The sequence below is a fragment of the Euleptes europaea genome, chromosome 8 (genome assembly GCF_029931775.1).
Source record: "Euleptes europaea isolate rEulEur1 chromosome 8, rEulEur1.hap1, whole genome shotgun sequence".
NCBI lineage: Eukaryota > Metazoa > Chordata > Lepidosauria > Squamata > Sphaerodactylidae > Euleptes > Euleptes europaea.
The window spans coordinates 25,350,727-25,364,763 of NC_079319.1; the positions used below are offsets into that span (position 1 = coordinate 25,350,727).

Sequence of the window (14,037 nt, forward strand, 5' to 3'; positions counted from 1 at the left end):
CTATGCAGCAACTCCAAAACCCTTTTTATATGCACACCTGGGAAGAATTCTGAATCCTGTTACTTTCCTCAGTATTACCCTGATGTGGTTTTGACCAGATGTTTAAATGTTACAGCATGTACATTTTCTTCTCTTCTTCCAAGGCAAAAGGAAAATAAGAGGAATATTTGACTTCACTCCACAAGAGACCTATTTAATAGTTTGGTGGTTATGTAAGTAAAGGTAGCTTGGCTAAGTCAATGTTGACGACATACAGAACGACATGATCCTAATGAGTTGGAAAATATTGGCTCTCCTGAGATTTAACCAGATGCTACTGCGCTGAGAAAGCTACTGTATTATTGAATTTCATTTTTATGAGGTAAAATTTATTATTCAACCATTAAGGTATCCCACATGAAGTCTTGCATAAAATAGTTTTGTAGTTACTTTCTGGAAAGTAGATTTTATTTTAACTTTAATACATCATTTACATGAGGGATTCAAATGCCTATTTGATCACCTTAAACAGACAAATTTAAGGTCTGCAAGCAATCTTCCAAAAATACCAGATTAATGGAATTGGACTGTCAACAAAATTATGAACTACCCAAAAAGAACAGGGAAAATGCAGTAGCAAATTTCGGCTTCTACAGGAATACAGGAACTAAAAGCCCATGTGCAACTTGGTCCAGATTTTCCTGGCATATTGATTCATGGCTACAGCCAAACACTTTATGTACAATACTAATAAAAACTCCAAAATAGCTAACAATGAGCTTTATTAATGCAGTTCTTTAATAAAAACACTGAACATATAAAACACAGATGTTTGAGATAAGCATCTTCATAATTGGTTATTTTATATTTAAATAGTTTTATATTTAAGATGCAACAAAATATTTTCAAGGTTACAGCTAAAAATATTCATTGTAATTGTGACAAGCAATGCAGGTACACATCAGGTGTGTGTGTGTAAAGTGCCGTCAAGTCGCAGCCGACTTATGGCGACCCCTTTTTTGGGGGGGTTTCATGGCAAAAGACTAACAGATGTGGTTTGCCAGTGCCTTCCTCTGCACAGCAGCCCTGGTATTCCTTGGTGGTCTCCCATCCAAATACTAACCAGGGCTGACCCTGCTTAGCTTCTGAGATCTGACAAGATCAGGCTAGCCTGGGCCATCCAGGTCAGGGCACACATCAGATAGTAACGCGTTAAAACAGCATTTTTGCTAAATTCCTTTAAATTTATGTCCTTTTCAGAAATTCATTTACACACACACTTACATACACTTCAGCATGCATTAAAATAAAACATATTGTATATATTTACATTTCTAATAGTGCTTTTGAGTGTTCCAAGTATGTTACATCACCATCTCGGACACTGAACAACACTATTGTAATATGACACAAATATCGTTATAAGGTAATGGCTTGACAAATATAGTTATAAGGTAAGGGCAGCTCATGAGATCATGGCTGAGGCGAGAGTCCATTCAGATACTTCCTAGTTCATACATGGCCACCACCCTATGCTTGGTTTCCTTACACTAATCAGTATTTGTCTAAGCAAACCTGTAAAGAATGCATTTCAATTATTTCATTTCAGTGATCCCCACACATTCTGTTCACATACACGCAGTGCAACCCTAAGCAGAGTTACACCGTTCTGTGTCTTATTAAACCACATATATTAATAAACGGTTACTGGAACACTAGCAGTACCTTTCACATCCTATTAAGGTTTATAGTCTTAGGAAGAATTCATCTAATTTTATTTTATTTAGTTGTGTGTTATGTGCCATCAAGTCGTTTTTCACGTAGGGTGACCTTATGAATTAATGACTTCCAAATCATTCTATTATTAGTAGCCTTGCTCAGGTCCTGCAAACTGAAGCTTGTGGCTTCCTTTATTGAGTCAATCCATCTCATGTTGGGTCTTCCTCTTTTCCTAATGCCTTCAATTTTTCCTAGCATTATTGTCTTTTCTAGTAAGTCTAGTCTTCTTACAATGTGACCACCATTTATTTACTTCATTTGTGCATTTCTCACTGGGACTCAGGACTTGCAATCTTTTCTTTGGCACAATATGATTTTCTTTCATAGTCACCTCATAGTAAAAATCTGTATCAAACAAGTTATTATGACCAGATTCACTGTGCACTCAGCTAGTCTGACTATAGTTTTGCAGGCAAGACGCACAAAGGCAACAGGGATTAACCACTGAAGAATGGATTCGGTTTAGATCTTCACCAAAAAATGATGTCCAGAAAGACACTTTAGCAAGCTATTTTTGATCAGAAGAAAACAAGTATGGTAATTTTCTTCCTTCTGATGTTCCTAAATGCTGTATATACCTTGCAAATAGTGGTATATCTACCAGTGATAGGAGACAAAAGTCAGAAGACAGCAAAAGGTTAATTTAAACCTTTGTACTTCAAAAAGAAGTCCTGCAGTTATGCTGTCATATTTTTAATTGAGTGGTTTTTTTTGCTGGAGATCTACCTGTCCCTACATTGATATCCCATCATTCCTCCAAGGAGTTCAGGGAGGCATAAATGCTCAATAATTCTTGTGCATGTGGGCCACTGTGGGGTTTGCCTACAAAAATAAAGTTTATTTACTAGCGAAATCCAGAGTAAAAAGTAGAACAACGAAATACCAGAATTCCCAGGGCCAAACAATAACCCTTTACAGCAGCCAAGGATCTTTCCAATGGCAGAGAGGGGGTCAGGAGGGTCATTTGGACTGGGCATCAAACAAATGGGACCACAGACTTAGAGACTTGTTAATGTTTTGGCATTCGGTAACTTTTGCAACTTTATGTATAATCATTTTATAACTAAAAGCATCAAAAGCTGGAAGTCGCCTGGGCCTCTCTGGAACTCTGAGAGGGCCTGGTCCTTGTTTTCGTTTTCCTAATAGTTTCATCCAGATCCCATAACCACTTTTTGGCAACCTGTTCCTTCTATTATCCTGATAAGTTGTACCCACCATGACTACTCAGTTCTGCCTCTGACTTCACACACAAACTCTACAAATTGGTTCTTGTAGGTTATCCGGGCTGTGTAACCGTGGTCTTGGTATTTTCTTTCCTGACGTTTCGCCAGCAGCTGTGCCAGGCATCTTCAGAGGAGTAACACTGAAGGACAGTGTCTCTCAGGGTCAAGTGTGTAGGAAAAGTAATATATAGTCAAAAGGGGGTTGGGTTTGAGCTGAGTCATTGTCCTGCAAAGTATTAATACTTTGCAGGACAATGACTCAGCTCAAACCCAACCCCCTTTTGACTATAGATTACTCTTCCTACACACTTGACCCTGAGAGACACTGTTCTTCAGTGTTACTCTTCTGAAGATGCCTGCCACAGCTGCTGGCGAAACGTCAGGAAAGAAAATACGAAGACCACGGTTACACAGCCTGGATAACCTACAAGAACCAATGAACTCTGACTGTGAAAGCCTTAAACTCTACAAATGTTCACATATACATATTTACCTTAATGGTGCAGTGCAAAAACACACATTCTATCATACGCTATCATTTATTGTCTCTTTTTATTAGTAATGTTTTTATTAATATTTTGTTTTTTATTTATTCCTATTGATGTAATTTTTGTTTGTTTTTACTCTTTTAACTGTGACCTGCCTCAAGCAGGTCTGGAGAGGTAGGATACAAATTTTATAATAAACAATCACTCCTCCCCATATGCTCCAATTCAAGGTAAGTGGTCTGGATTTTTTAAAAAATCTGTCTTATATCTAGCTTGGAATCAATATGATTGAGAAGAAACAGTTAACCAAAGCTTTGTTAACCAGCACCTGGTTAGCCAGAAATCTCAGTTGACTGGCAGGCCCAGGACCAAGAGGTCTGAACACATCATTTGTGTGCTACTCTGCTTGGCTGGTTCAACAGCACATGTATGAGCAACTTGGAAAGCCCATTTGTGTTACTATGTTGTCGCTGTGATTTATCGTATTTTCCCATACTTTCATACATGCCTTTTTCAAAGACAGATGGGTTAGAAAAGTTTTAATAAGTTAACAAACAAACCGCTGGAAATCCATTTGTGAATTTCCCATTGTGACATCTAATTTGGCCTTAAAGATTAGCTCAAATCAGTTACTGGATCACCCTCTCTGAGAAATGTGAGACAAAACATCTGTAACATACTATTAAGCCCCTAAAGAATTCTACTTTTTTGTTGTGCTAACAACAGTGCTTTCATTATTGCATCTCCCTTGATTACTTCTGACTTCTCCCTCAGGATACCTAGGTTTATTGTCTAGTCGGCCTTACAGGTATTAATAATTACTCTTCTGGATCTTCCAGGTAGTTTCCCAAGCAGGGCTACGTATCACCAATTCATTTAAACATGCAGCTACATAGCCTTTCATTTGATCCATTAACCAATGAAAAGTAGCCACCATGTAAACTGAAAGATGTGACTGTCAATTGATAGCCATGTAATATAGTAAGGACAATTTTACAAGTTTTTAATTAACACCCTACAGTTATGCTATGCATAATTAGTTCTTCTCCATGTAAGAATAAATTGCACATTATTAATTTTTCTTTATATCCAGAATTCCAACAAGTTTATATCATAAACTGTGGTTTTGCTGCTTGATTTTACTTAATCTACAGGTCCTGCCAGTTTTAACACTTCAAAAGGCATTTGGAATCAACCTAATAATTTATTGTCATAAGGAAAACAATAAAATGTTACAGTATGCCTGAAATAAACACTTCCAAGTTTGCTCAAGAGGTTTAAGAAAACTGGAAAGGAACTGGAAAGGATAACGTGCCAAGCAGTACAATGAGCAAAGTCCTTTAAGTTTTTCCTACATTCCTAGAATTTTCCTAGAATATAATAATGATATTTAGCAAACTGATTGCCCGTCCTTCCAGATCTTCTTTTAACAAACTGAACTGGGTCACATCTGATCAAGGAAAATATCAAGTTGACTTCTGAGAGATGTTGTGATATGCAAAAAAGATGTAAGGCAACATTGTAGACCATTGCTTTGATACTGCATGCAAAGCTCCCTAAGCATTCACTTATGGGAACAAATTCATCCACTCAGCCAAACCATCAATGTACGCTGGCAGGGAACTGTCCAGACAGCCTTTATCCCAAGTCTTCAGAACTCTTCCAAAATAGATAATGGGGGGGGGGGGGGAGGGATCTGTCTCCTGTTCAACCTGAGATTGCCTTGAAAATGTCTACCTAAATAAACAATTACAATTTCAGCTCTTCTGCTTTTCTGGGAGAAATGGGTGCCATGAGTTGACATTAGTCACTTTCCATGTACAGAGTCCTATATGGCCTTAGCCCCACATATCTGCAGGACCGCCTCTCCTGCTATGCTCTGCCACAACAGCTTTGCAAAGCCTTATGAAGGTGCTCCCCTGCAAATGGATAAAAAGAACAGCGACCCATACCCAAACTTTCTCTGCTGGGGCCCCCATACTTTGTTGAATGGCTTGCCTGAGGAGGCCAGGAAGACTCCTACACTTCTATCATTTTGCAGAACATGTAAGACAGAAATGTTCAGGTGGGCATTTTTATAAAGGAAATACGGCTGTAGCATAATGGAATGATTTAGAAGGATCCTTTTATAAAGGGAGGTTGCATGATGCAATGTTTATTGCATGTATTATCTTGGTTTTGCTGCCTTTTTTACATTATTTATTATATCCATTTTTACATTACTTATTATATGTTACGGGTTAATTTTTTTGTCTGCATTGTCTTCTAATGTTGTAATCCTTGTCCTGTTGAACTGTACATTGGATGTTCTACGTATACTCTCTGATTGTATTATATTATGTAATCCATTTATAGTTTCAACAAGAGAAGCAGGCTACAAGTGAAGTAAATAAATAAATAAGGTTAGCTGGAGTTCATACCGTTGAAAAACTGAAACAAGCTAAAATTCACACACAGTCTGGACAGCGTAAAAATCTAGACAACCCTACTATGGAGAGTCTACAACCAATGAAGAGGGTATTTCACAAGTTGCAAAATAAATTGGGTAATGTGAAACATGAGTGCAATATTATGACAGCTTCTTCTGCCTTATTACACATGCCCTGGCAGAGAATCTTGCAACCTGATAGATGATTCTGTTAAAGATATTACCTAATAACAAAGTAGTGTGGCTAACTCTATCTCTATCTGGGAAACTAGACAAAACTGGATCGATAAACATTTTACTTCATAATGTCTTTTATGTTAAACAGACCAATTTACTAAGAGTTGTTGTAACTAAATTTTTGTTTTACTTGATCAAATACTAGACATTTTTTTATTATTTGTGATATTTCTTTTTGTGTAAGCTGGTCTTTGACCATAATAAATAAATGATGATGATTGCAATATTTCCAATTGTTAAGAAGATTGACTAAAAAACCATCCAAAATTCAGTACTTTGGTTCTCACCACCGCAGTTTTTAATTTTTAAAATTTTAATTTTTCAACAGCATAATTACTTATCTTTTTATTTTTAGTTTTATTATAGTAATTATTGTGTTGTATTGTATTAGTGGTTCTTGATTATTCTTCAGTCTTGAGAATTCTTTGATGAAAGGTAGGCTATACATTGGCTAAATAAAATAATGTCAAGGAATCTTTCCCTCTACTAGTTAACAACCAAATTTAAATCATCACTTGGTAGGACATTGCATTCACTAAAAACAAATAATTTGCCCGATGCCAGCTTGAGGAATTGGTTTTGCCCAGAATATCCTTGAGTGATAATACTACTACTTAATATATGTTTAGTATACATACAGCGCTATAGAGCTGGGGAGAAATAAGATTCGAAGTGAAATAAACTACGGCAATTTATGAGATTAACTCCGAGACAAAACTTTAACAGATTAAACAACATCTCTCCCCATTGCAACACATCAATAATGAAATGTAAAGTAGTGCAAAACTTGGGCAAATTTCCAATATTTCCTTGGCAGAAACAATCTTAAGCAAAAGATTAGATATGGAATTGTAATGATCAGTCACACATCATCTTAGTAGAGATCTTTGTAAAGTGGTTCTAGCATCCTCCAAAGGCTCATCACAGCAGGTATCCTGTTGTCTTAAACATGGTGTGTTCAGCTGTTTCCAATTCTCCGGTTACTTTTCTTCTCTATCTTTTTGATCCAGTTGTATTGTTTACTTGCGTGGTTGGAATTATTCTTGCCAAACTCTGAGTCGCTGTCAAGCTGGTGCCTCTAGACCCAGCTGAGTGATAGCAGTCTCCCTCTCTTTATGGTTCAAAGCTAAACACTTTTTGAGGATAGTGTGCAATAATCTTATAAGGAATGTCAGTTTACCATAGAGTTTTTTTTAAAACCAACACATGCAAAGGTTCAATCCTCAGGTCTTGTTTCTTCTACCATTCATACATCTTTCTCAGTATGTGACCCTGCAGTTTTTGAACTTGGTTTTAAACCTTGTTGGACTACAGCTTTTGCTGTTTTCTTAACTGCGTTGAGTTTGCAGAGATAAAGCAGGGAATAAATACTTTAAATAAATAAGCAAACTAATGCCCTTTTCCCTTCAGGCGGTAGATACACAGGTTGGAGCATCACGAGTGATGTCCAGCACACCAACCAAAATACATTTCGATTCTGTTGCATTTGCCAAAAGTGTCCTTGCTTTATTCCTCACTAATATAATTTAAATTTTGTTCAGAATTACCCCTAGATGTTATGCAGAGTGAAACTCATGAATTAGGGTGCCATCTTAGACTGATGTCACCACAAGCACCTTGCAAAGAGTTCTTACCACATTTATGCATCTAAGAACACACAGTGTTAAGCTGAACTACTGAACACTTCTGATAAAAGTGTGGGTGTGAGCCAGTAAGTTTGTCCCTTCAAATAAAGTGGTCTGCAAATTTTAAAATTATAAAATAGCTTATAAAGTCCAACACCAAAACAGAATCAGCAAAACAGCACAGCCTTTCCAAAGGAGCACAGAAACTCTTTATGAAGCCACAGTTCTTTCAGTTTCTCTCACTGCTATTTCGTCCAGATCCCTGACTCTTCTCCTGAAAGTCCCAATAAGCTGCAATCTATTAGAGAAACATTGGTTCTGTTTGTGACTCTACTCACAAACTCCAGATAGTAACAAATGCAATAACAGGCTGTAGAATAGAGACTTTCTCAGTTGCAAGATAACTTAGTAGAAGGGGGTCTTTGGATCCAACACTATATGGGGAAAGTTTTCTCCATAGAACATGTTTACCAAATCTTATCCTCCTTCAGCATGTGTTAGAGCTGGTTTTAAAGATGTTTGATTTGACAAAGAATGATGTTTAATCTGTACAGAAGACTGTATATTCACAGTCAGTTTCTGCCTTTTGCATTATTTTATCTTGAGAAATATAGCAAACTTGTCCCACCTCATGACCAATTACGTTTCTATAGCACCTACCAAAGCTTTTGCTACATTGTACATGCACTGTGATGATTTCCAAAATGATCAAACCAGCTCTTAAAAGATGTAGTGAGACATCTGGCAAGTATCGCTTACATAAGTATCCTAACCACCTGACATCATTTGGCCATGAAACGATTAACACAGTAGAACTGTAGGAACAAGACCACACTTTTCAGGGGCAACTAAGCAGGTGCTGCTTGGAGCTTTATTAGGAGCTAGAACTAAAACCCAGTTTCATCTCTCTAATCAGTTCAGCTTACACTGCATTCTCTTTCCACAGAATTGCCCATAACCACAGCCCTTCCTTTTTCAAACTCAGCAGGTTAGAACTAGAGGTAAGGTAAAATCATTCCTACTGACAATCACTGAAACTTATTCTCAACATTTCATTCCACAGTTAGTGTGAATTACCATCTGCCGCTGTACCATACCAAGTCTGAAATGAAGAAAAATCAGTTCTAAATGTATCTAAAAGCTCACCATAGAATTAAAACCTGTTGATTCATCCTCAAGTGTAAGCATAAATACATTAAACACAAACTGCCTTTTAATGTAAATGTGCTTTAAACAAAAGAATGCCAGTTCTCTTTGTACCCCCTTACTAAAAACAGCTGTGTATAGGGATACAGATACCAAATCTACTACACAGGCTGGGAAAAACTGGTCTTTACCTGATGATTGGAAGACCTCATTCAGCAAAGCTTCATTTACAACTGGCGAATTAACACTTCCAATATAAACCCAACTCTGCCAAATAGTCTGCAGTAGAAACGTCTGGGCTCTCGTTGCTTGGATTGTCAGATTTGGAAGCTCAAATATACATTCCTTCAATGCAACATGAGACCGCTTGGACCTAGAAAATAAAAAGTGGTAAATAAAAGATGCTTAAAACTATTTGGGGAAGAAACCCCCAAAACTATTTGCAGGGGAGATGAAAACAGCTCACAGAAAACTTGCTGTGTCTTTCATAGAACTTATGTTCATAGCTAATATTGCTACTGAATCAGAAACATTCTCACAATGCTCTTAATGGTGCTGACTTTATAGTTTGTTATTTTATGCTTTTGTTACCATCATTCTACTTCAATAATTAAAAGTTAATTTGAGTTTTTATTCTCCCTTTGTGACAGATAGGTACGCATTTTTCCGCCACTACGCCCATATTATAAAAGGTTTCCATATACAAAGTTCACATAGTTGATATAATATTAAGCACTGAAGAACTTCCCACTGCTGCAACAGCAATCTAAACAGTAGCTGAATCATTCACAAGAGAAGTTCAACCTACACGAACCATATGAGCCACCATTATTTTATGGTCTCAGGGCAGAACTACACATTACAATAAAATGGGTCTGTTGTTGAAAATAGCAACCACATATCAACTTGTCCTATCTTTAATGTGCAGTAAGCTTTACCTGAGCCATGATGCCATCCCCCATTCATTTCAATAGGCTTAGACTGAAGTAACTCTCCTTAGTCATGATTTAGAGGGCGAAAAGAGCTCATGGCAAAGTCATAAAACTAGCTGACCTGCAAAACCATCTTAATCAATACAGGACATGTACTGCCACAACTCACAATAAAGCATTTAAATCATAAATTATAATGAACCATTTGTCAGTAGGAAACATACTTTATGTACCACAAAGAATGAAGAAAAGCTATGAACTAAGCAAGGATATGATCACAGAAAATCTCCAATTCCAAGATATACTGCAAAAAGTGTCAGGGTTTTTCCCTTTAAATCTTATCTGAAGGTCTGCTCAGTTTTATTAGCACTTCATCCTTCATCAGATTATGTCCACTTTTTTCTACTCTGACCACAATTTTGCTCTTTACCTCCAGGACCACCAATTTTGGATTGGGGGTACAAAATTCCTAGGACCCAGGTCATCTTATTTTACTTTTAGTGCAGTTCTGCACTGTAGCCACTAGAGGCACAGGAAAGGCAGAGCAGAGTAAACAGCCAGAAGGTCTGGCTTCCAGGTACTGTTTACTGCCCTTTTTTAGAAAGCTCTCTGTGGCCGCAAAGTACAACAAGGCTGGGGCAAAAAGGGATGTTGATAAGCCCTTCAACCAACCTGGTATGCCTTCACTCCTCCCCCCAAAATTCTAATTTTTCTGGGCTGGTCCTCCATTTTGCAGTCTCATTATTCCTACCCTGGCTGGGGAGTTAAAATATACTTAATCGTAGAACAAACCTTTGTTCATATTATGAATAGAAGGGAATGTGTGTTAAATTAGTATTTTCCAATCATTATCAAATTAGTGAAAGGGTGATTCCCTACACATACACACACATTACATGCATTGTGGTCTTTATTAATGTGCTTTAATGGTTATAAATGTGGAATGCTGAATACCTTTGTTCCAGTTTATGTCAAAGCAAACAATATTCTAGCTTAAACATGCGACTGTAGTTTGTGTTTATGGTTTTGATTTAGTTAAAGCACGTATGAAGTTTGAGATTAGAAAATAGGGTTGCACTTACCTGTCATTGTTGTTCATCAAGTGGTTACCTGACAGTCACATATGGGTACTGCACATGTGAGGGCCAACTGCAGAGATGTTTTTGAAGTGCAAAAAAGGTGTGAGGGCACTCCATCACCCTCCACCACACTATTTTCCACCATTTTCAGAGTGAAAAGGAAGGGGTAGAGAACCCTTCCCTCAGGTCCTCTCTGCTGCTGCCAGAGTAAGGTATAGTGATTAGATTTAATTAAGAGGTCATAGCAGAGCAGGAGGGAAGGGTGTGTGACTGCACAGGTGACCACTTGATGAACAGCCATTATAGGTAACTGCAACCCTGTTTTTGTCATTGGGATAACCGTGCAGTCCCCCATGGGAGAGTAGCGAGCTGACTTACCAGTCTTAGGAAGGCAGATGTATTGGTAGATTTAAATATGTGTGTGTAAATATAAAATTACAAAAGTTGACACATGGCTATATAGAGAAACAGTAAGAGGCACAGGCTGAATAAACTGAGTAGTTGATACAGGGAATCCTTGGGGGCAGATACAACAAGAACGGGAGTTTTGAGAATCTTTAATAAATAGAAGAGGAGGACTTTTTTTGCAGGAACAGACTTTCTGGAAAAGAAGCAAGGAAAGCTGCCCATACTTCTTTTATACAATTATGAAGGCTTATATAGTCTTTTTTCTTTCTTTTCCATTTCTAACCCGCCCTCCCCAGCCAAAGCCGGACTCAGAGCTGGTAACATGAACAATACATTTATTAAGTGACAGGAATCCCAAGGCTACATTGTCAGTGGCAAGATTTATTTCAGTCCTTATATCCCTCAAACATTAGATTTAAAATTATGCTGCTCAAGATCTATGGATCAAGGAGCTCCTAAGGGATAAAGGAAAGGAATTAAAAATACAAAAATACATATAATCTATATAAATATTGAGGCTACTAACTAGACCACTGAATGATGTGAAGAAAATAATCAGGTGCATAACACTTTATTGAATACACTACTCTAAAAGGTGACATCCACGTTAAAAGGGAATTAGATGAATTCATGGAGGTGAACAGGTCCATGAGTGGCCATTAGCTGATTTCCAAAGTACCTCTATGTTCAAAGGCAGTATACTCTTGAATGCCAGTTTTGGAGGGCAACTGTGTGGGGTCGCTGTTGCATTTATTACCTGCTGGTGGCACTCGCAGAAGCATCTGGCTGGCCAGCGTGGAAAACAGGACATTGTACCTATAGTATGATCCAGCAAGCTTCTTATTTTATTCTTATGAAAGGTACAGGGCATGTAGCCCCCTCCTCATTTTTATAGAGGGATTTAAAAATATAATTCAGTGATCCAATTGCCTATTCTGTATCTTTAAGTATGATACTGAATTATTAAAATGTGAGAGAAGAAAAGAGACCACCATTTTGTAAATTTTGAGGAAAAGGCATTCTGTGCATGCCTAGAAGTATTTTTCCTCATGCCATGCTGAAAAAAACTCTTGGGCTGAGCCCCGGTGAAATCTTGGCACAAACTGAGTAATCAGAAGAGACAGAATCTACAGTACCTTGTGGCAAAACCTATAGTATCTTGTGGCAAAACCAAAAAGTCATCTTGTGCCACCATAAATCATATAAACAAAAAACACAGAGAAATGTATTGTAATTTCAGCTTTCATGGCTAGAATCTATTTCATCAGATGAATGGAGTGAATTCTCAGTCTGCAGCTATAGCTACACACGGGGGGGGGAGTTTGTAAGGAAGGAAAGCATTTGTAATTCCCATTAAAATGCATGCTATGGAACTATGACATGATACTCTGTAATTAACATTATATGTTAAATTTTAGAAAGCCCATTTAGTGAAATAGGAGTAAGCCCCATTGCATGAAATGGGGCATACTTCTAAGGAGAGCTGTTTAGGATTGCTCTCAAAAGATCTAGTCAGTTTTGTCCCTTCAACCTGAACAGGAGCTCAGATAGGGCCACCCTGAGGGGAGGGGAGGAGAAGAGAGAGAAGGAGCTAGCTGGATTTCAGCATCTGTGGACCAGAATCACTTTCTAAAGTTAGTTCATCTGCCTCTTCTCCCTGCAGAATAAAACCAACTTTTCACATCTCCCCAATTTTCCTTTCCCCTTTAAGCATCTTCATGTCGTTGTAAGTTTGCTGGGGGGGGGGGGGGCGCTAGTAAAATATTTTTAATTTTTTTCAGTTTGTTACTTTTAGAGAGACTAATGTCTCACTTTATTTAATGGGGTTTAATCCCAGGCAATGTGTGTCCCACTTCTATTTAATTAATAGAACATGACTCAGCAGTGTGATGCGGTCACTAAAAAGGCAAATACCATCTTGGGCTGTATCAACAGAAGTATAGTGTCCAGATCACACAAAGTGATGGTATCACTTTGCTCTGGTTAGACCTCACCTGGAGTATTGTGTTCAGTTTTGGGCACCGCAATTTAAGAAGGATGTAGACAAGCTGGAATGTGTCCAGAGGAGGGCAACAAAGATGGTGAGGGGTCTGGAGACAAAGTCCTATGAGGAAAGGTTGAAGGAGCTGGGTATATTTAGCCTGAAGAGGAGATGACTGAGAGGGGATATCATAACCATTTTCAAGTACTTGAAGGGCTGTCACATAGAGGATGGTGCCGAATTGTTTTCTGTTGCCCCATGTCGGTCCAGAACAAGTTGGTTGAAATTAAATCAGAAGAGTTTCTGTCTAGACATTAGGAAGAATTTTCTAACTGTTAGAGCGGTTCCTCAGTGGAACAGACTTTCTCAAGAGATGGTAAGTGCTCCTTCCCGGGAGGTTTTTAAGTAGAGGATAGATGGCCATCTGTCAGCAATTCTATGACCTTTGGCAGATCATGAAAGGGAGGGTATCTTGGTCATCATCTGGGCATGGAGTAGGGGTCACTGGGTGTGTGTGGGGGAGGTAGTTGTGAATTTCCTGCATTGTGCAGGGGGTTGAACTAGATGACCCTGGTGGTCCCTTCCAACTCTAAGATTCTATGATTGTGTGCTTCAGTGCATTGGCTGGAGAGTCTTCCTGATTCGACTTGCTCCTGGTTTGTTGTTGTGGGTGTGTGTGCTCTGTATACCTCTGCTATTATTATTCTGTTCACAGTAACAGAAAGCCAAATT

General features: G+C 38.2%; 1 protein-coding gene across 3 annotated transcripts in view; it reads right to left on the reverse strand.

Annotated features, from left to right (window-relative positions):
• VPS13B (vacuolar protein sorting 13 homolog B) overlaps positions 1 to 14,037 on the reverse strand; it is a 410,777-nt gene that overhangs the window by 315,472 nt on the left and 81,268 nt on the right. For all 3 annotated transcript variants that reach the window (XM_056853998.1, XM_056853999.1, XM_056854000.1), the window contains exon 16: positions 9,097 to 9,278. In XM_056853998.1, the coding sequence (XP_056709976.1) occupies positions 9,097 to 9,278 (182 nt within the window). The remainder of the gene's footprint in view (positions 1 to 9,096; positions 9,279 to 14,037) is intronic.